Source organism: Tympanuchus pallidicinctus, unplaced genomic scaffold (assembly GCF_026119805.1).
Source record: "Tympanuchus pallidicinctus isolate F22 unplaced genomic scaffold, pur_lepc_1.0 scaffold2, whole genome shotgun sequence".
NCBI lineage: Eukaryota > Metazoa > Chordata > Aves > Galliformes > Phasianidae > Tympanuchus > Tympanuchus pallidicinctus.
The window spans coordinates 21,277,995-21,301,967 of record NW_026294721.1 but is presented as its reverse complement, the minus strand read 5'-3'; the positions used below and the strand labels follow the sequence as shown (position 1 = coordinate 21,301,967).

At 36.3% G+C, this 23,973-nt stretch overlaps 1 protein-coding gene across 2 annotated transcripts in view; it reads left to right on the top strand.

Annotated features, from left to right (window-relative positions):
- Positions 1-23,973, top strand: part of PDS5A (PDS5 cohesin associated factor A) — a 72,391-nt gene that overhangs the window by 18,087 nt on the left and 30,331 nt on the right. For both annotated transcript variants that reach the window (XM_052681718.1, XM_052681719.1), the window contains exons 3-11: positions 12,102-12,305; positions 12,594-12,680; positions 13,448-13,545; positions 14,047-14,173; positions 17,035-17,115; positions 18,588-18,728; positions 19,806-19,921; positions 20,798-20,892; positions 21,660-21,805. In XM_052681718.1, the coding sequence (XP_052537678.1) occupies positions 12,102-12,305; positions 12,594-12,680; positions 13,448-13,545; positions 14,047-14,173; positions 17,035-17,115; positions 18,588-18,728; positions 19,806-19,921; positions 20,798-20,892; positions 21,660-21,805 (1,095 nt within the window). The remainder of the gene's footprint in view (positions 1-12,101; positions 12,306-12,593; positions 12,681-13,447; positions 13,546-14,046; positions 14,174-17,034; positions 17,116-18,587; positions 18,729-19,805; positions 19,922-20,797; positions 20,893-21,659; positions 21,806-23,973) is intronic.

Here is a 23,973-nt window from a genome sequence, read left to right as displayed (position 1 = left end):
GTGTTAATTCTTTTGATGTTCCATCCATCCACTTTATATATTTTTGGTAGAAAATTCTAAGAGGGGAAAACTTCGTTAGAATATTTTTTATTCTTTTTAATACAGATGAGAAATCAGTGTTTATTACTGGGGATATTTGTAATTATGTCAAAATAAAATAATTTAAATTTATATAATAAATTCTACAAGTACCACACTTTCCATGCAGTAATTACACTTTTTTTTTCCTCGCCAGTACTAAAGAAAGAAATAAGACTTGCAACCAGCAAACTACTGCAATTGTGTTTTAGTTCCCAATTCTTGCAGCCTTTCCCTCCTCCCTCCCAGCAACTCAGTGCTCTTAGTGGGCTACCAAAAAACAAAGTGACCACATAAACAGTGAGCAGATGCCTGCATTTTGCCTTCAGTCCATCCTGGAAGAATGAAGAGCCCCATTTTGAACTTGGTGGCCACCTAAAGGGGATTTATTTATTTGTTTATTTATTTATTGCTAGTGATGTACCTAATGTGTAGCAAGGGGTAAAAAGGGTAGCAGAATTTTCTGTTAAAATGATTCTTCTTTGGGGAATTAGCATTTGTCTGAATAGAAGGTCTTTGCAGAGTCGTTTCCAGCTTGATGCATGCAGTGACTGAGAGACCCACCAGTTGTTTGCTGATCTCCATGGCACTGGGCTGAGTGGGAGTGTCTGTTCTAGGCAGTGAGTTGTGTGAAGCAGGTTCTGGTTAAAGCACCATCAGTTAGGGTTTGTTGTTGTTTCTGGTCTGCAGTATCGATTTGGATTGTGAAATAACATGTTGCTGTTGTTGTTTTGTAGTAGGTTGCTTTGTTTGTTTTTACTATTTGGCAATTCTCATTTTTATCCACTCTTTCACATGGAAATGGAAACCCACCATCTGTGTTCTAGATTATCTCCATTAATGAGAGCTTTTTATTAAGGCTGCAGTAGGTAACAGGCACACAGACAAAATTCTTTGGCACAGCTTTATCACCAGGCACAGGTTCACGCTGGGACATGGCATCATTGCCTCCTGCAGTTCATTCAGGCTAAGTGCAATCTGCTTCTTAACAAAGCCAGAAAATGAATGCTGCAGCTGAAGAATATTTTCCTGTTATCGTTGATACTTCTGTGTGCTACTGTGCGTGGTGGCACTGTCTAATTGCCAGTCATTGAATAGGTTCTGCTAAATAACTTCTGATTTCTTTCTTCTGTTACTGTTCTGTTGCTGCTGAAGATCAAGACATTACAAATATTTTGTGTAGTTCTTCTGCTTCAGTAGATGTGTTAACTTTTCAGTTCACCATAGTTTACAGGATTGCTGAAATACAAAAACTGTATATTCTTAGAAAATAATGGATTTGTTGGTTTGTCTCATTGGTTGTGTAGGAACGCAAGCAGGCACAGGCATGCCTTGCCTTCTACATCTTCTCTGTGGACGATTGGGTCAGGAGGACTGTGTGATGCGCCATGGAACACAACTGCACTGTAGTGTAGTAGTAACCATGGATCTGTTTTTGAAATATTGTTAGTACTGTAAGCGTAGTCTACTAGTTGTATTTTAAAGTTCAAGTCTGAGGCTTGATTTTGTTGTGAGAACTGAGACTTAATGTTCACTGCAAAATGAAGCCTTGCACTCAGTTCACATTAGAAAACGAAAATAGTTCCTTGTTCAACACCACCTCCTGTCCTCTGGAAGAGGAAATGAATTATCACACAGCAATGAGTTGGTTATAAAGAATCCTCACTTTCACATCTGGAGGTTATTATAAAAGTACTGGGGAAACTTCATGTGGAAACAGAGACTCCTTCACCACAGGGAATACGCTTTTAAGAATGTTTTTGGTCTTGCCCCAACCATACATAGCACTTGCTAGTGTACCTTAGGGGAAAAGGTTTAATGAAACGCTTCTGATTGTGTCTTGAATTATAATTATAATATTTAAAGAATAGTCTTTTTAGTCCCTCTGCAAATACTCTTCTGTTATGTATCTATAAATGTGGGAGTGAAGTTTCTGAGAAAGCGGAAGGTTTTCAGTGTTTTAATTTATGAAATGTTAACCTTCTTCAGAGTACTTAAACAACTGTTAAACTCTGGCAGGAAAAACTGGAAAGAATCCTTTTCCAAATCTTTCTAGTAATAAAGACTAGATACCACTGCAGATTGAATTGCTTAACAAAATTAATGCTGGTGCTGTGGCACCGCACACTAATCACAGATGTCTCCAAGGCGGTATGCAGCTTAAGTATGAAGTGTTGATTAGTATTTCCACTGGCCCTTCCCTCTCGTTATTTGAGAAGAAGTATATACCCACTTAAAGCTTGTGATTTGATTTGGAGAATTATAGCTTATATCATAGCAAATTGGGCAACAGAGTTTTAAACCAGGATAACAAAATACTTGGAAGAATTCAAGTATGGAAAGAACAAACTAACAATATTTCTCAACACTTTTGTAATGAATTATTTTTAAAGATCTTGGATTGAGTAGCCAGGAATGAAAAACTGACTACAAAGAAGAAGTAGATTTAAGGAAGTAATTTTTATTAATGACAGAGCCTAGAATTAACCAAGAATAAATAGTGTGCTTGATAACTTTTTTTTTTAGCTGTTTGGGAAATTATGAGGTGAATTGGTTTGGTTCGATTCATAGGATTCTGAGGATTTCACAGAATTCCTAGTCAGTCAGATATTTTAAAGTGGATGAGATGAATCCAGTAGAAGATCTTAGACTTAATAAAAAGGTAAGAAATGTGAAGAGAAAACAAGTATTTGTGAATTTATGTTTTAGAGGACTGAGTCAGGGAATAGAAATGCATCAGCATAGACCATATAGTGAAACCTATCATGAGCAACTTCTGTCTGGAAAGGGAAATGGACCATAAAGTTGTGTTATGAGCAGGACTGCAAACAGCCATGGATATTATGCTTCCTTTCTAGAAATCAGGCATCTGTGCTAGTTTTAAAACTGTGTGGATATGCTCTTTGACACTGCACTTCTGGTGACCCTTTGGAGGAAGTGATGAGAATAATAAAGATGGTGAGAACACAAAGTGATGATGTAGAGATGTAAATGGATAAGTTAAGTTCTGCTGTCTCAGATCAGGAGACAAAACCAGGAAATACATCAGTAAATTTAAAATGAATAAATGGATTGATGTATTGGATACAAGTTTGGGAGTTTCCTGGACCAGAATGTTTCTGAGACAAAGAATTCAAGATTATCAGTGGTCGCATCTTATACATATGTTGGGTTCTAATGAACAGAGTTAAAGATGTGTTTAGGGGAGACTAGCAGGATTTGAATACAGCTGCCAATTTCAGGCCTCATGTGCTTGTCACTGTTGAGAGTCTGCATTATGGTTAAGTGAAGAGCTTGGTTTATCTACCAGAAGGATAAATTCTTCACTCTCTGGTCTTGGCCACTGAATTGTCTTTTCCCATCTGCTGGCTTATCTATGCCTGTCAGAAAACCATCCGGGATATTCTCTGAGGAGGTTTTCTGCATTTCACATCAACTAGCAGTTACCCAGCAGATGTTGGAGCCAGTGCAAAATACGTGGTGGCACTGCATGGCCAGAAGCAGGACAGGGTGAGTAATGTGGGAAGGAGAAGCAGATGGTGGCAGCGAGCTGTTTAACAGGATCTCTGTGTCACATGGAATCAAAACTGTAAGTACCGGGAGAGGGGTTTAAATTGTGCACTGCTGTGATTCCTGCTTGGCACACTGGTCTGAAATTCTGTCTGTGCTTCATCTTGCTGTGGTATTTCATAGCTGTCACTATGTACAGAACTTCAGAGAAATTGGGTGTCAGTAAAAGCTGTGCTGGGTACTGTGTTCTTGACTTAGTACCGGCTCTTGACTGAGTTCAAATCAGCAGAGCCAGTCACTGGTTGCTGAATTTGAATCAGCTCCAAGATTATTTTTACCTCTGGTAAGTCAGTTACAAGGGAAGTTCTCTTAAATTCCTGGGTGTTAACACTGTTATATTCTGCTTTCTCTTAACCAACAAATTTTAGTATCTTCAGAACAAACAGAAGCATGATCTATTTGGATGGAGTTCTTTAATAGTTTGAAGGAGTCTTTCAAAGCAGGGGAGAGGTGAAAAAGATCTTGTATTGTACAGTAGTCAATATAAATGAATTTATAGGATGTTCTTATGTGAGGAATAGTGGCTCCTGCTTAAGAAAAAAAAGAAAGACTTGGCTGTAGAGTAGCATTTGTCTTGGAGGAGAAAAAAAGCATAATTACGTATTACAGTGAAGGAGCTGGGATTGCATAATAATGATATTGGATTCTACCACTATTTAAATAAGTTGTGATGTGAAAGACATGTTGGATCAAGGCATGTGACTTTTTTTTATCCTCACATTTGTCCATATCCTCACCCCACCTTTAGCATTTGTGTTACGCGGGGAATCTTCTACATTTATAGCAGAACTTAAATACTGCTATATTTTTAATTATGGAAATGAAGTGCACAGGTAATTGTACTGCCTCTCCCAAGTTTGTAACAGTATTTGCTGTTTTGTTTTGGTTATCATGTGGTGTGTGTGATGTTTATAATCTTTATGTAGTTACTTTAAAATGTAAGTGTCAAAAAAGTTTCTCCAAATAGATGAACTACTCAGTGTATTGCTTTTCTTTAAGTAGTAGTCAATGTGTTTGCTTTTTCTTAGGTCAGGTTAGTTTCTGGGCTTTTAGAAAATATTCTAATTATCTTCTTTACATCAAGCAAATCTAATACAGAGCCTGCTGCTTTATGAATGTGAAGATAGCAGTAAATTACAAGACTACTTTGCTTGTGATCTGGCAATCGGCCAAAGCTCCACAGAAATGCCCTCTCTCTTCAGAAGAAGGACAGCTGCTTAAGCAGTTTGTCTGATCACAGGATCATTGCAGTGCAGGCTGCCATTGCGTTACATCTCTTAGCTGGAAACCTTTGTCAACGTAGGCTGAGGAGCGGGGTATGAAGAAGGAAGCAAATAGTCTTTGCCCCAATGTGCTTCGCATAATATTTTATGCATTTCTTTTTTCTTTTCTGTTTCTGAGTTATTTAGCGCTGCGTAAGGGTCATGTCAAAGAGTGCAGATTGTGGATAGAATTAGGAGTGGAAATCAGAAAATAAAGTTCTTCTATGGGTTGTAATGGTACCAGAAAGGGGGCACTGCTTTTAATGTTACTAATGACAACAGCAAAACTTCACAGAAATAATACTCCTTTCTAGTTCATTTTTCGCTACGATCCACATATGTCCCTTGCTTAATTTGTGTATCTGTTTCTGTCAAGTTAGGACTGTTAAAAAGGCAATTAAATGAGTCTTTTTCCTTAGCATAAATAGCTCTCTTGTTTTTAAAGAGCATTAAATACTTCAGTTTTGGTGGTTGTTTTGGTAAATCAAACAGGTCGCAGTCTTTTAATTGTATTGTCCCCTTTTACCAAAAGGCTTTTTAGTCTCCTCTTGCAGCCATCTTCCATACCTTTCCCAAACTGAATTGTTGTTTTTTTGTGTTGTTTTTTCATCAGTACAGGCAATCAGACTGGAGAAGTACGTTTCGAATTAGCGTTCAATATTTTTAGCATTTCATGAGTAGTATTGCTGGTTTTTTTCCTTGCCTTGTCTGAAAATACCTCTCCTGTCACATCCTGCAATTGCATTTTCATTGTTTTCCTGCACATGGTCTGTTATTGGCTCATAATCTCTTTACAGTTGCTTAATAAATGCCCGTCTTCTGTTTCCAGCTGATGAGCTCTTAGCACAAATTGTTGGTTTTAAACACTAGGCATATGACTATGTTAGTAGATTAATTTTCGTTATTTCTTCTGTCCTGTGCTACTGGTCTCTAGCTGTCAGTTGTCGTTATTCCTACTTCTTATGCCGCAGTTGTTTATGGGAACAGCAAACAGGGTCAATTATAACGCCATTCTCAGCTAATAAATTCACTCAGGTCCTGTATGTCCTTTCAAGTTAACACTTAAAAAAATGTCTGAGGAGTGACAATACTGAACTAAACTCCATCTCCTCCAACTTATTTCAGCATGGCTCAGTGTGATGCTCTCCTTGACACTTACATTGCTTGTCATGGTCTCCCTTGTTTGGAAAGTTGATGGGCTTAACAAAGTAAGTTTATCGGGTTAGCAAAGTAATTTTGTAAATCCCTTTTTATGTGTTATCCTGTTTTTCTAAACTCCTTTGTCTATTTAGTCTTTCCAAATTGGTTTGTATTAATACATTCTTCTGATGTCAGCCTGTGGGTTGTGTTGCTGAATCACCTTTCCTGATAATTAGGTTAACGTTTGCTGTTTTCTGACCCTGTGATAATCTTGTTTGATGTATTATAAAGGAAAGCAAACAAAACCTCTTGCTAAGTATGTGATTGTTTAGAGGTATTTCAGTTTTACTGCCATCCATGCAGTAATTTCCTTGTTTCCATATTTTCTGGTGGTTCCAGCTGATAGATAAGACTGTATCTGAGGTAAACCAAGATCTCTCATCTCAAGTCTACATCATTACTTCTGCAGCTGTTGAGAAACATTTTTCCCAGATAAACATGTCTGTAGTTAATACTATTGCTCTTAATCAGAGGTCATCACTTACCATTAATAGGTAATGGCAAAGGTAATATATGATATTGCCTAAAACATCTAAGAAAAGAAATAAAAACTCTTCAATGACAAAACTGAACATTTCAGTATTTGTGTGGACTTTGATACCAGACTTTCTCTTGGCTTTTTTCCTTATGCTAGCCGTACTCTTGAAGAGAGAGCTAGGCTTTTAGAAAGAATTAGGCACTTCCAGGAGAAAAGGGAACTCAGGTCTGTAGATGTCATCAGACATCTGTGCTTGAATTTGGTCAGTGTCTGTTCATTTCTCTCCAGCAAGTGTAAGGGATAGCCCAGAGCAATTGGCTTGCACAGTATGTGTTGTTATATATTCAGATAAGCACCTCCCAGAAAGTTTTAAATTCTTCAGTTTTCAGTGTGTTCATAATACGTAGAGTGACTTAGAAGAGTTCTCTCCAGCTGGAATGAAGTGGTTTGCATGTCTGTACTGTCTCTTATGTTATGGAAGTGAAATGCTCTAGCTATGCTTAGAAAGCCTGGGAGGATGGAATCTTAGTGTGAGAGTTAGAATTTTGAGGTACTATGGTAAAAATAGCAATAATGAAAATTTCTAGGTTAGTTTTAACACTTAGTGAAGTGCCAGTATGTGATAACTTAATGAAGACGTGTTTAATCATAGAATTACCCAGGTTGGAAGGGACCTCAAGGATCATCAAGTCCAACTGCAGCCTAACCATAGTACCCTAACTCTAACAACCCTCTGCTAAATCATATCTATGAGCACCACATCCAAACAGTTCGAAACACATCCAGGGACGGTGACTCAACCTATTCCAATTCAAGCCTATTCCAGTGTTTAACCACCCTTTCTGTAAAGAAGTGTTTCCTAACATCCAACCTAAACTTACCTTGGCGCAACTTGAGGCCATTTCCCCTCATCTTGTCACCTGTCACCAGTGAGAAGAGACCTACCCCGCTCTCACTGTAAGCACCTTTCAGGTACTGGAAGAGAGTAATAAGCCACCTCTTCCCCAGATTAAACAACCCCAGCTCCATCAGCCTCTCCTCACAGGGCTGATTTTTCCAAGCCCTTCAATAGCCTTATTGCCCTTCTCTGGACCTGCTGCAGTACCTCCACATCCTTTCTGTACTGAGGCACCCAAAACTGAACACAGTACTCGAGGTGAGGCCTCACCAACGTTGAGTACAGGGGCAGGATGACTTCCCTACTCCTCACCACACCATTCCTGATACAAGCCAGGAAGCCAATGGCCTTCTTTGGCCACCAGGGCACACTGCACACAATCAAAGCAGCGTAGAATGAATTTAATCTGAAATGTGAACAGCTGTATTTTGTTTACCTGTGCTAGCAATTGGTGTGGAAATTGGATGCTTAACTGCTCAGAAAAGAGTGGATGGTGTTACATTAATATATTCAAATACTGCTGTTTTGTCTCCTGATTTTTCCACTGGGGACGATTGTCTGTGGTGGAAACTATTAAGTCTGGTAGGTTTTTCCATCAATGGAAATTGCTGCCCTAGCTAGGGTTGGTTCTACTGTATGGCTGGACGTCACTTAACCAACAGTACTGCAACTTGAAAACGTAGTGAATTCCTGTTACAGCTTAATTGTTTTTCTCCTGGAATCAAAACTGGCTTAGTGTGACTGTAATTCCAGGTTTTCAGTTTGATAAGCACGTTGTTCCAGTACACCCATTTCTAGCTACCGCAGTTGTTACTGGTACTGCAGCACAATGGCTGTCATATTTCTATGGTATGGCTAAAGGTTTGTAACTGGGAAAATAATTGCAATATGAAGAAATAACTTTCATAAGATATTATCAGAACTTCCTAATATGTTGCCAATATTTATTGAGCACTGTGAAACTTGCATGCTACAGTAGTTCATTTATTTTCTTATTTCTCTCCAAAGGAACATGCGATTTAGCAGCTCTTTCTCCCCATATGTAGGACGCCATGCTTATTTTTGTTGAACCTCATAAGGTTCCTCTCTGCCCAACTCTCTGAGCTGTCTAGGTCTCACTGACGGGCAACATGGCCTTCTGTCTGACAGCTACTCCTCCCAGCTTTGAATGAATCATCAGCAAACTTGAGTGTGCATTTATCCTTTCATCCAGGTCGTTGATGAAGATGTTGAACGAGACTTGCCCCAGTATTAACCACTGGGGAGCACCACCAGCTATGAGAAGTGATAAGAACTAACTACTTTTTTTTTTTCATCAGACCTTAACACTGAAGGAATTTAATGTATGCAGTCATTTCGGTTTTTAGCGTTTTGGGAGTATTTGTGACTCACATTCATAGACCAAGACTTTGTGTTAAAGTTGTATAAACGCTGGGGAAGGGAATGTGGTTTCCATCTTAGAGAGCTTGTGAGCAAATAGGAGGATAGCTGTGGAAAGGCAGGAGTGTGTCACTGCTATATACCATTCTATTAATGAATAAATGATTTAATCACATAGGCCATTTTTTGTACTTCTAAAGGCTTAGGTTGCTTGATTATGATTAGATAACTAGTTTTTCAGTTGTGCTAGAGGGCAACAATACCGACCTTGTAACTGATGAAGTTTTGACTGAGTTCTTGGCTTTCTAGCAAGTGCTGAGAGCCAAGCATATATTGTACTTAATGTCTGGGCTGTTTTTTTCTCTTCTGTTTCAACAATGATCTCTTATGTAGATGAGCAGGTGTTTGGAAGTTGTTCTAGTATGTAATGCCTTAAGCAGTGCCAGTAGTTGCTTGGCTTTAGAGAGTACTCCTATGGTGTATGATTTTAGATACAGTTAGTTACATGTATTCAAGAAATATATAGTATTGTTGAACCTTGACAGAATCAACAGATCCTGTAGGGTGTACTTTAATGCAAGTCTTCAAAAATATTAACTACCTTTTCCCAGAATGCTCTGCTATTTATTAGAAAGATGTACATGATGCTTTGAACTATTGCATTGTCTTTTATAGTTAATTTTTATATATTAATTCCTTTTTTGGGGTTGTTTTTTTTTTTTTTTTTTTTTGGGGGGGGGGGGGGGTTGTTGTTGTTGTTGTTCTGCTTTTTTGTGGTATGTGTTTTATATACCCCATACACATGATTTCTTATTTTTCCTGTATTCCTTATTGATTCCTTATTTGTCCAGGGTATTCTGTTTATGAAGCTTATGATACCTACAGGCACAGAGGAGATAGGACTTGAGAGAGAGAAGGAATGGTTGCTTATATCGGTTATCCAGATTGGAAGGATTCTTAGTGGGACAAGTTTATGTGGCTGTGGATACAGTTTATCTTTGACCTCCGAAGCCACAGATGTTTCAGTCCTTTCTACCCTGTTCTTAAAGCCTTCAATAATGTGGTTATCTGAATCAATACTTAACAATTGTTACTGTTACATTTTTCCTGCCTATAATTCAGAGTATTCCCATGTTCAAGGCAGTTGTTCCCCTCCTGCCATCAGCAGACAAAAGAGGTGGTTACTTTTTGTACTGAAAGAATCTGGTGGATTATGAAGTGTAGGTTTTCAGTTTGTTTGTTTTTAATTTTTAAATTGGAGGATGTAGGAAGGACAGGTGATCTGTGACACTGCAGCAGAGAGACCTGTGCTGTCAGCTGAAGGAAGAAAAACAGAGTTTTGTAGGAGTTGTTTTTTTGTCCTTTCAGCTAATGTCTTTAATTATACCTAAAGAATAATCTATGGGAAACAGGCTGATGTGAGTAGAATTGGGATTTTTGTGGGCAGTGTCTTTCAGGTTCTGTTTTGTTCTGGTTGGTTTTTGTTCCCACCCACCTTGATTTTTCCTAGATGTTAGGTCACGAGAGAACGATGATGTACATTGATAGAAACTGAGGAGTTTTGAGTAATAGTGCGGGTTAGGTTACAATTAAACACCTGATTAGTAAGATGTACTGCATTTAAAACTGAGTTCCAAAATGTGGGGAAGGAGTGAAGTAAGGCACTGTTTTCATGTTGGAAGTGTGGCATTCTTACTAAGGGAGGAACAGCCTTATTATCATTTGAATGACACAGTAACAAAAGAATTGCGGCAAGCATGAGAGAAGTGTTTATTAGCTTTGTGAGTTCAGTCTTCTCTTGTGTTTTACTGTAATATTCTACAGGCTAGACTTGAACCATCAACTTACCATTCTGTTTTCTTATCTCTCTTCTTTATGATTACTGGGTAGACATGTGTATTGGGTTTACAGACTCCTATGGCTCTGCTTCACAATTTTCACTCTAAGAGTGCTAGTAAGTAGAAAGACAAAATTTAACTTGGGTCATAATGACATATTTACCTGTGGAACACTGTCTGCAGTTCTGTGCTGGTATCTTGGGGGCTTTTTGTCCCTTAATGCTCCTATTTCAAAAGTTAAATCTGTGGCTCTTTAATTTTTTCAAACTAAATTTTCACTTTCAGTTTTGCCAACTAATTATGTTGAGATTATAAAATTTCAACGAAATGAAACATTTAAGGCCAATTTTGATGGCATTTCATGGGAACTAGTACTTCTTCACTGTGCTAGAGGAGACAAGGAAAAACATACGGTTTTTTCCTTATATATATGAGAATATAGATACAGTTTTGAGTATGCAGAGAGAGAGCAGATCTGCGGAGTTGGACATTTTATATGAGGGATAAAATGCTTGTCTGGTATCTAGTTCATTTAATACAGATAAAAGGATTGTGTGCATGTAAAGTAGCCCTTGGACTCTGTGCCTTGATGCAGCCAGTTAAGATTGCCTACTTGTAGGCTGGTATGGCTGATTGCGCAGCTCCACTGTCCTGTGACCCATGTTTTAGGTCAAGCTGGCTGAGATGACCTCCAGCTCCAGCTCCTCCTACTGAGGCAAGTCCTCACATTGAAATGATTTAGGGCTCCAAGCTCATCAATACGTAAGATTTTGTGCTGCACCTCAGGTTCGTATCGGCAAAATGAGAAGAGATGCAGTATTTTTCAGTGTCTTATTGTAAAACATGGAGTTCACGTTCAGTAAGCATTTAAGCATCCAAATAATGCTTTTCTCTTTCTGATGTTTGTCCAAACAAAAAGTTGCATTACTGCAGCTCAGTAGTCTAAAATGTATTGTTTCATCTTTTTAGAAAGTATAAGGAATGAGACCTACTTGCACTCTACAACTACTTGAACGGAGGTTATGGTGAGGTGGGGATCAGCCTCTTTTCCTGCATAACTAGTGATAGGACTGGAGGGAATGACCTCAAATTGTGCCAGGGGAAGTTCAAATGGGATGGTAGGACAAATTTGTTCTCTGAAAGAGTGGTGAGGTGCAGGAATGGGCTGCCCAGGGAGACGGCTGAGCCACCATCCCTGGAGATGTTCGAGAAACACTTTTTTGTGGTACTAAGTGGTTAATGGGGAAGTGGTGGTGGTAGGTAGACAATTGAACTGGATGACGTTGAAGGACTTTTTTAACGTTGGAGATACTATGATTCTATGAATAAAAGCTGAAAGCACTAAAAGCACTAAAATGGGCTTTGTTTTGTTTTTTTTTTTCCCCTGTATTTTCCAGATGGTGGTAAAAACGTTCATGGATATGGACCAGGACTCAGAAGATGAGAAACAGCAGTATCTCCCATTAGCCTTGCACCTTGCATCTGAATTCTTCCTCAGGAATCCCAATAAAGATGTGCGCCTCCTTGTAGCATGTTGCTTGGCTGATATCTTTCGTATCTATGCTCCTGAAGCTCCATATACTTCCCATGACAAACTTAAGGTAAATAAAGGCTTTTTCCCTGCCTTATTCTCCTGTTGTGAGCAAAAATTGTTCAGCTTTTTTAATGCATTTGTACTGATACTCAATTTTATTAAAGAGATCTTGGTTTAGTCCTGTGAGTCAGTGGAGAGTTTTAAGGGCCTGAAATGCATTGTTGATAGATTTCTGTCAGTGTCTAAAATATTTTATATCATGAGTCTGTAAAAGGGAGTAGATGTCAGTACTAACAGGTTGTATTTTTATTCTCTGCAGAATCTAACTTGTAAACACCTGCTTGTGTTTTGACAGGACATATTCTTGTTTATTACAAGACAATTAAAAGGCTTGGAGGACACAAAAAGCCCTCAGTTTAACAGATACTTTTACTTGTTAGAGGTAACGTAGTAATTGAAACTTTCAGTAGATGTGCTACTTGCTCTGTGATTCTAAGAAATGTAATTGATCCTACCTTAGATGTGCCCAATTTACAGGTGTTTATAGTGTAAATGATAGCAAAGTAAAGTTCAATAGATTGCTTCTTTCAACAGTTAAAATTTCATAGGTATTTCATAAGTTCATGCTGCCTGCAGTTGAGGTTGTGTTAAAATGATTGGTATTTATTAATGTTTAGCCTTTATCTTACAATTTTAGGCATTGGATTTTTTGTTTTTGGGTTTGGTTTTTTTTTTTTTTTTTGTGTACCCTTAAGGTTTTCTTACCTTGTAAAGAGAAAAAACTTAAATGCTGTTTAAAATGCAAATATTCTTATATTGATGGTGGGACAAGAAATGTTGGGATCTTATCAGTGTGCATTTAGAAAGTGTTTTATTATTTAATATCTTACTAATTTAAAAAAGCAGCATTGTTTCGTACCATGAATCCAAAATAAGTCTAGATATAACCTTATTATGGTAACAGCTTGTGTCAATCTGTTTTTGTACCTAAGAAATCAGATTATTCTCTAATTTTTCTTGTGGATGTGTACTGCAAAGCCCCTTTGTGTTAAGAGCTGTATATATGCAAAGCAAATATCCAGTCTCTTTCTCCAAAGGGTTTTCTATTGTATAATATTTTTATCTGAATAGAAGAAAAATTAACTAACATGATTATACTTAAGTGATTTGCAAAGTTTTAATATCCTGAATATCCTATTTTTGTTTTAGAATTTAGCTTGGGTTAAATCTTACAACATCTGCTTTGAGTTGGAAGATTGCAATGAAATTTTTATTCAGCTTTTTAGGACTCTTTTTTCAGTTATCAAGTAAGTTGAATCACTTCAATTATATTAAACTGTCAAAATATCATCAGATTTGGGGATAGACTGAATCCTTACGTAGCCTACAAATGAATAAATCTGAACAGAACAAGTCCCCCTTCCTCCAAATGAGGAGGTAATAGGAAAGCAAATGAGTACCAATTACTGGCAATATAGAGAGGTGTGTTTCTAAAAGCAGACATTTCTGACTTCTTAAAATTTCTATGTTGCAATGGTATACTTCATTCTGACTTATGTGCGTTTTTATTTCTGTGGTTGGATGTTTGCTTCTCGTTTGTTTCCCTTCTTAAAGCAAAGCTAGAGTATTCTAGATTTTTGGATTTTTCTAGAGCAGAGGGAAGTCAAAATAGTTACGCTGATATTTTCAACATTTGAAAATGCAAGAGTTGAACACTGTTCAGTATTAATCCACTGTCTTTTGAAGTGCTGCTAGTATTTCCCAGGGTCTGAAAAGTTTGACTTGATAATATGCTTTTATCTTCTTAGTAATAGCCACAACCAGAAGGTACAAATGCATATGCTGGATTTGATGAGTTCTATCATCATGGAAGGCGATGGAGTAACTCAGGAGCTGCTGGACTCCATTTTGATTAACCTCATTCCTGCACACAAGGTAAAAATATTTAAAAGTAAAATATTTTAGCAATATATCATTATAACAATCTTAATTGCCTTTAGCTTGCTTATATTTCAGCACACTTTAGGTTATCCATGACGATTGTATTTTTTTCAAGCCTTGTAAAAGTAGGCTGAAAATTGCCATTAGGATTTGTTTGGTGCTGTTTCTTAGCTGTGTCTGGATTACTCATTAGTAAGAAATTCTGTACTTAAACAGGAACAAAGCATATTTAATACTCTGAGAACATGTTTACTTCCAAAAATATATATATATATTTCTCCAGGCTTCTGTGGAGACTTGCTTCTTGCATCTGTCAGTCAGATTCCCTTCCATCTCCTTGTTATTTTTTTCCTGTTTCTTTTCCACCTTAAACTTTTGTCCCAATAAATCCTATTCTTACCTAAAGCACATTAGTTTTCTAGTTCAGCTAGTTGCTTTTAATTCTCTGTACTCTTTTATGAATTCTGTAATCTTTTCAACTTTTGTAGAGGTCCACATCCCTGTAGCTGTAAGTGACCCTCCTCTTGTGTGACAAGCTGTACATGAAGCCATGAGATGCAGTGTCATAGTATCAGCTCCTTTCTATTGACAGCAATGAGATGATGTATTGTTAGAATCCCTAATGGCAGGAGAGGCCTCTTAACTATAGAAGGGTTATTTTAAAATACACAGATCTTTCTGAGTTGTTTGTAGTCAATTACAGGCAGTAGAGATGAGAAGTGTATTGAAGAGTAGGTGTCTGGCAAGTGCCTGGTGATGCCTTGCTCTTTAGATACAAAGACCTTGGTAGACCGTGTGGAACTAAACAATTTGTTGTAACTTGCTCATGTAAGCAAAGCAAAAATGAATATGATTCTTCAGCATACGTATTATTTTAATAATGTAATTTTGACTATTGAGAGAAGGTGTAAAGACTGATGAGAGGAAGGCAAAACTCGAGTAAATACTGGGATGTGCAACTTATTTAATATTTTTTAATATCTTTTATATCACTGATTGCCAGTCCTCATTGGCTTTAGGCCATCATGACTGGCAAAGTAATAGGCTGTACTCAGAGTGCAGTTTCATGCTTTTCTCAGTAATTTTGTCTATCTTAACCTTTCTTTGTTACCCATAACAAAAGAACTTTAGCTGCTGCTTTACATGTTACTTAACAAATAAATAAAACCAAGTTATTTTGTTTTTTTCTGCCAAGCAGAGTTTGACTGTAGTAATTGTTCTCCTTTCATGCAAAGATCTCCTAAAAATTCTGGGATTATGTTCATTGTTTGTCCTTAGTTCATGTAAATCAAAAACACCACTGATTGCATGAAAAGCGTAGTTTATTTTCTGGTACAGAACTTATAACAGTGCTTTTATACCTGTGCAAGCAGTTGATAAGTTGTTCTCTGCTATACATTACGTAGATACCAGCATGGCTAGACGATTGCATTTAACAGAAGTTCATATTTGTAACGAAGTTGAAATGTGTATTTTAGATGATGTATTCTATTCCTTTTTCAAACAAACTCTTCCACATCGTTTAAGAGGATAATGCAATTAAAAAGAAGTATACCAATACTACTGAAGTATCTCAGCATCTAAATGACACTTATTTGCACTTTCATTATCAATAAAGTTGTCCTAATATACGTTGTTCTTCTTTCTGAGTGTGCTAACAAGGCTCTCCTCTATTAAATGCAGTTTTTTAACAACAGTGTGATACATCACAGCTCAGAAGACACATAGCATCAGGCTGTAGTTGTTTTTATTAATTTTAAAACCGGTACTTTCAGTCTGTCAAAGCCATTCCTTAAAGAAGATAAAGTTCATGTAATTTTTGCATCTTCTACATCATGTCCTATCCAGACTTTGAGGATTTATGCTCTGCCTAAGAGATTGCTTATTTTATTTGAAGATCCCCAGTGAAATGTACTTTTATATACGGGCGGCAGTTTGTCAGTTCAGTACAAACATACCAAGGTGATTTTAATGGTGGTCTGATACGGAGAGAAGTAATTTTGTTTTAGACTGTGTAGTAGCAAAAATTTGTGAAGATTTTATACATATCAATCTGATTGAAGAGGTATTTGTTTGAGCCTTTGGCCATTTGTTTCTCCTTAATATCAGTTGATGAGAGCTTTATTTTTGTCATCTTGACAGCTAAAAGAACATGAGAGAATCATTCTCAGTGTGGACTTGCCAAATACAATCTTTCTAATAACTGGTCATCCTTATGCTTTATCTGTATTTTGTTTGCAGTGGTTCATAATTTTCAGGGCAGTCAGCTAATCCAGCCTTCTCTCTTCTTTTTTTTTTTTCATTTTCTCTCCAAGCTGCATTAATCCCTAGATGAGATGATATATTGCATATGTGTCATGCATATATGTGGATTTTGTGCAGATTTGGACAGTCACATTTTTTAGATGTGTGCTTACATTCCTTACCTTGCTTGAGATTAATAAAAACAATGTTTAGATTTGTAGACTTGTGTTTCAAGACACCTCAGTGTGACAGCTTTGGTGCATGATACTTACCAAAGTATGGAATTGGGATAAAGTTTCTTCGAAATTTTTAATGATTGTATGTTAAGATATTTCTTTAATTACTAGTACAATACTAGACTGATAACAACCTAGATGACTTTGAAAGTTTAGATTTCTTTGTATATGTATAAAAAAAAAAATCTTATTATGTCTGCATTGGTGTAGTTAATATAAATGAACTTTGATGGCTTTGAAAATAAATAGATGGGTGGCAAAACATGTTTTACTTAAAATCATGGTCTTTTAAGGCTGAGAGAGAAATATGAAGTTAATTCAATTAGTTTGTCTTTCTTTAAAATTTTATATCTCCCCCCCTTTTTTTTTTTCCAGAACCTTAATAAGCAAGCGTTTGATCTTGCAAAAGTCCTGCTGAAAAGGACTGTCCAGACCATTGAACCGTGCATTGCCAATGTATGTAAATTAGTTCATGATTACTGCAACTAACGATTGTGCTTGTTGATGTTTTGATTTGTTGGAGGTTTTTAAAATGATGTTTATGAAAGTCACATTTGGAAATGCAACTAGAGGAATACTATTTTTTAGATAGGAATCATTAGCTTGCTTGGTTTTTTTTTCTTCCTTTTTTTTTTTTTTTAATAGGAAGATGTCCCATATAAATGAAGAGGAAGTAGATTTTTTTTCCATCTCATTCTTATAAATCTAGACTGTGACAACAGATGACCTGTCTTGCAGTATTATTTGGCACTGAAGAATCCTGTTGCAACAAAAGGAATTGTTAATGCTTTTTATATCTAGCAACCAGGCATCCTCATTTCATGCCTCGATATAGGAGGAAGCACTCCAGACTAACAGCTCATTCATAGATTTTGTCTGTCCTAAACTTGTTTTAGTCAGAAAGACTAAAAGACTCAAGTTCTTTACAGGGCCTCTTTCTACTATTTTTCCTTTTGATGAATATCAGTAATATGTTCTATGGTATTCTTAAAAGTCAGAATAGGTTAAAAAGGGAATTAAGTAAATTCATGAAAGATTAAGTATGTAAAAACTGAAGACATCTTGCCAACAAGTACCACTTTCCAGTCCCCCTGTTTCTTTATGCTTGTGTAATTACTCATAACTGGGAACAGGATAGTGGCCAGAGCGACTGTTGAGGTAATGTTCTTTAACTCGTTCTTGCTTAAGTGTGTAATAGCTTTGTAGCATTTGCATTCCTCAAATAGTATCAATCCATACTACCTAATAGGAAACGTATCAAGCACATTAAAACATAGCAAATCCATGAGAAATCATTCATATTTTGGCTACCTTTTTTTGTTTGGTTGGTTTTTGTTTTGTTAGTCTGTTTTTTGGTGCTGTCAAATACCAGAAGACCTATCGTAGTCATCTGGCATTCTTTAAAATGGCCCCTTCTAACTCAACTTTTTGTATGATTCTGTGAAGGAAAAATCTTCAATGTAATAAAAAAAAAAGTGCATTGGATATCTTCCAATAGAATTAAAACATAAGTGACATTAACATTAAAATATGTTTTTAAATATTGCTTATGCCAATGAAGGAAAAGGGAAGCAAGAAAGAAGGGGACAGCAGACTCTTTAGCAGGGACTGTGGTGCTATAAGACAAGGGGAAATGGTTTCAAACTTAAATATGATAGACTTAGGTTCAATGAAGGAGAAAGTCTTACAGTGAGTGTGGGGAGGTGCTGGCGCATGTTGCCCAGAGAGGTGGTGGAAGCCCCATCCCTGCAGGCATTCAAGGAAGAGGCTCATAGACGGGGCTCTGAGCAACCTGATTGAGCTGTAGGTGTCCCTGTACATTGCAGGGGATTGGACTGGGTGGCCTTTAAAGGTCCCTTCCAAATCTAAAGTATTCTATGATTCCATGATTCTGTGAAATCTGCTGAATAATAATGCTTTCATTCTAGTTTTTTAACCAGGTTCTGGTACTGGGAAAGTCTTCAGTAAGTGACTTATCAGAACATGTATTTGACTTGATACAAGAGCTTTTTGCCATAGATCCTCACTTATTGCTGTCTGTCATGCCCCAGCTTGAATTCAAACTGAAGGTAGGTTGCAATGTAGCGTGGGACAAATAATAAAATTTAAATGGATATTGAAGTGTGAGGTGCTGTAGATGAATAAGCGTTCATTAGCATGATAAAAATTCTAGTTGTCATTTTTGTTTAATATTACATTTGTTGTTAAAATAAAGGCACCAAAGCATTAAATACGACTGTGTGCTTTCTGTGCTTGCAAATGCGTACTATGCGTGCACACAATGTGTAACAGCATTGCAGTCATAAATCCATATGATCTAGTCTGAAAGCTGTATGTACTTAATCTTTGGATTTCACTTGAAGTTTGTGAAATAATTGGGATGTGACTGGCTTAACTCATGAAATGCAAGGCTGCCAGCTTCTGTATTGATTTGCAGTATTTCATTTTGTGAAATAATGTTTTAGTAATAGAGGAATTGTTTCCAAATATTTTGTCATGTTCTTAATAGTCAGCGTAATTCAGTTGACTGGTGATGAATCTTTGGAGGTAGCTGATTTATCCTTTTGTTTTGATTTTAAATTAGAAAGGTGTGTCTGGTAAGAATTGTGAAGAATTGTATGTGTGCATTTGCACACATAGGGTATAGGGACAATAAAACATAAGGAATGGGTAACCAATGAAATTACATCATTTTATTTTAATATCTTTTATTTGTGCACATCTATTTTGAAAATCTTAGTTGCTATTTATTTTTCACATGCATAGAAATCCTAAGTATGTTTTAAAACAAAAATGAGACTATTTGCTGTTGAAAAGTTAGAAATACATTTTATTCAAACTGGGTTATAGATTTGCTTGTTTATTTATTTATTTTATCCCTGAAAGGCGTTTTCCAAGCATAGTCTTCTAATCAATGACTAACATTTTAAACTTTGGGCTTTTATACAGGTTGTGTGTGTCTGTGTGTGTTTAATTATATTTATTTAATAATCTAATTTAATTAGAAAGATTGGAGTTTATAAAAAATTATTTGAAATTACCTTACAATCTAAATTATAAAAACAGAAGGAAATGGAAGCCATGAGCTATTCTTAAGATATCACAGGTAATGAATTGCAGTTTCTTTTTCATTTTTTGATTTTCAGAGCAATGATGGAGAAGAACGTTTGGCTGTTGTTCGACTTTTGGCTAAACTCTTTGGCTCTAAAGATTCTGATCTGGCCACACAAAATCGTCCTCTCTGGCAGTGCTTTCTTGGGCGGTAGGAGAAGTAGTGGTAGAACTCTGAATTTTCATTCTTGTTTTGCAGAATTTTCCTGATAGTGATGCGATTTTGTGTTGTCAGGGAATGTAGCTGTTTTCTTGTATTTGAACAAATTCTTTCCTTAAGTCTTTGAATCAGGGAGTTGCGTAGGGCTGCATTTTAGAATGAAAAGCCTGAATGATTGCTGCCGTATTCCTATGAGGATATGGATTAGAGAAATAGCTACATTAGATACATGGCATAAATTACACAGAATGAAATTCCAGACAATACTGCTGTGTTTACTGTTCAGCTGTATCTGCAACTGTACGTTTTATTTGACTTTTATCTTCTAAATGAGGTCATTTACTTTGAAGTAAATATAGAAATTCAGCATTACAAAAGCAAATGTTTTTAAAGAATACATGTTATATGGATGTATACATAGGTTCTTTATAATTTCATATATTTATATGATATGTATGTATATATATAAAATATTTACTGTATAGTGGTGATTGATAGTGAACGTGTGATGGGGAGAACTTTGTCACTGAATGAAAACAAACGTGCCAACATTTCATCTACAATATAGTGTATTTATGCTTTAATTTTAGTTCTTACTTTATTTCAGAAATAGCAACAAACTTATCTGAGGAGCGTTATGAAAACTAAATGATCATTATGGGTTTTTTTCAACTCAGGCCATTCTATGATTTTATGCTTTCATGATTATGAAAATAAATTCAGAATGTTTGTAATGTATTATTTTGTCATCTAAAAACATTCTAATAATTAATGGGACATACTACCAACACGTGTTACTACATAGAGAATAATCTTGATTTGCAAGGTTAATTAAAAATTAACATTCATAGTCTTCTATCTCTCTAGGTTCAATGATATCCATGTCCCTGTGAGATTAGAGAGTGTGAAATTCGCCAGTCATTGTTTAATGAACCATCCAGACTTAGCAAAAGACCTCACTGGTGAGATGCTACTACTGGTATTTAGAATGATTTAAGAAATGAGCAGGATAGAATGTAATTACTTCTGTACATAACAGTAAAGTTCTAAAATGTATCAAGTCCAATGCTTGATGCTGAATGGGGGAGCTTACTAATGTAGAATTGCTTTCTGGTGAAGACAGCCGTATGAGGAAAAAGCATGCGTGTGCGTGGAATGCCTGACATTGTGTGGCCTTTGTTACAATGAATCCTCAAGAAGCTACCATTGCAGTTTTAAAGTATTTTCAGATTCTGTAGCAAGTTTTGCCACATGAATGCAAATATTTTGCCACATGCAGAATTATTTTCAAAAATAGTTGGTGTTCCTCTATGCTCTCCTCCATTGAATTTAGAAAAAGTTTGTTCCTTCAGTTCTTCATCGTTCCAACAACGAGCAGAATTTCAGATGTAACCAAAAATACTGTTCTTTTTTGATACAATGAAATTTTAACAATAGCCAGTTATTTATAAATTATTTATTTTCTTATCTCTCTGATTTATAAATTATTTATTTTCTTATCTCTCTGGAAATAAATATTTGTTTTATCTTTTTCTTTTTTTTTTTTTTTCTTCCCCTTACTCAGTTTCAGTATATTCTAAGGAGCTTTTTTTTTTCTTTTCAGAATTGCCTGTTGCAAATAAGGTTATTGTTGTCATATGACTGAATATGTGAATTCAATTTGTAATTACTAGTAGGTTGCAGAATATGTGCAAAAAGCCAAACTTCTCATTGTTTCTCACTGTAACAGAATATTTGAAGGTTCGGTCACATGACCCAGAGGAAGCTATTCGACATGATGTTATTGTTACAATTATTACTGCGGGCAAGAGAGATCTCTCCTTAGTCAATGACCAGCTGCTTGGCTTCGTAAGGGAAAGAACACTAGACAAGCGAGTAAGTGCTAATACTTTATTTTCAAGAATGTCTCTGCCTTTAATGTCATTGATAAAAGTAAAAACAAACAAACAAACCCCGCAGAAGTAGAGAATCTTGAAGGTAGCCATTAAATAGAATGCTCTGGGGAAAATAATTTTCATCTTAACAAAGATAGGCATATTATGGAAACACCAATCGCACGCTGTCAAGCAAGTACAGTCATTGGTTAATGAGGAATACTATAAGAGCATAGGAGTAACAACACAGATTTAGGCCGAAGGATTCTACAGCCTAGTATAATTCACACAGCGATCAGTTCTGGCTTACATCAGTTTGTCTCTTAAGGATTTCTTCAGTTGATCATGTTCATCCTAGCTTTCAATGGAACTTTCTCCCTTGAATTTAGTAAGGTCTTCCTTTCACCTGTTTGTACTTGTTGGGTGTCCCTGGCACCTCTTCATGTTTAATATATGTGTGGGGGAAGAAGTAGTTCTTGAAATGTAGTTCTTGCATTATATGAAATAATAATAAGAAAAAAACAAAGCTGTCCCACTTACAGTTAACAAATATGTATACCTTATATTCTCCACTTCTCTGCTTTCCAAGATAAAGACTCACCTGACTGACTTCCACACAGGTCATTTCATACCTCTGATCATTCTTGTCTGGTTGTTCTGCAGTCCTGGTGGAACCAAGGTAACCAGACTCAGCCTGGCATTCAAAATACGTACAATATTGTGTACATTCTTAGTGACAGAATTTTTTTTCTTACTCTTTAACATTCTGTTTGTCTTTTGCACTACCTCTGTATACTGAGCCCACAGCTTTGGAGAACTTTCATATTGACTTCAGTATCTTTCATCATTCCAGTGCTGTTCATGCAGTTAGTGCAGGTGGTGGGAAAACCTGATCTTAATCTGAGTTTATTTCATTTTATGTTGTAATGGTTCAGTAGCATAACATTTTTCTATAGTTATTTATCATACCATTAGATTTTACTACCTCAGATGCCCTATATCAACAAATTGTATGCTCAATGTTCAGTTAATTTTCTAATTCTTTTTATTAAGTGAAACAAATTCCCTCCTGATTCCATCCATAGATTCCCCTCCTTGTGGAATACCAGCCACTTGTTTCTGCCTTTTGACTCCTATGCTTTAGTTAGTAATTTCTGGGGGCCTCAGTGAATTTTACTGCCATCCCTGTGGGTCTGATATAATTAAGTTTTTGTTAGATATAACTTCCCTTTACGTAAATCATAATGATTAATTCTCTTAATTTTTGTTGTTGTTGTTGTTGTTGTTGTTGTCTGCACTTTATTGCTCTTATTGTTTTGTTTCAGTCTGTTTTCCCATTCAAAATCACATTTTCTGATGTGTGGCATTCTTTCTCTTGGAATCATTTGGAAAAAATCATTTCACATTTGCCATTTTCCTGGACAATTGTTCAATCTGTTCATTGACAGATTGCAGTAATGGAATAGTTAGTATTTGATGCATCATTTCTAAATTCCTGTAGAAATCATGGTTAGGATACCATCTGGTCTTGATGATTTTGTTACTGTTTCCTAGTAAATCTGTTTTTAAACATCTTCTGATTATACTTAAGTTAAGAATCCTTCTCAGACTATTGTCTTGGAATAAAATTGGATTTCAATCCTAAAAAGGAGCCTTGAATGCTTCCTGTTTCTGGAGTCTTTGGTGAACGTGTTTTAATTTACATGCTTACAGTACCAGTTTGGAAACTTTGCAATGGTTTATCAAGGTTTTACATTCAGTTTTATCACGGTTTATTTATGCTTTTCTGTTTTCACTGTTTTGGACGTGGTTCAGTAGTGTTTCGGAGGGTGATATGTAGCAATGCCGATTTTTTTTGTTGTTCCTGTTTGGTAGGCAGTGTTATTTCTGAAAAGCATGCCATTCTAGATAACCCCTTTAATTCTTTTATAATGATTTTCTCCTTTTTACATTAACATGTTTAGATGAGAATGTTACTGTAATGGGTTTGGGTTTGGAGAGAAGGGATTTGTCATCTTTATACCTAATAAATCTGATTTTGAGTATATTATATTCGCTATTATAAAGCAACTCTTCGTCCCTGTAGTGTGACCTTACTCAATGTTCAGGCATGATTAAGACCACTTCCTTTTTTTTTTTTTTTTTTCCCCCCCTCACCTATTAGACAAT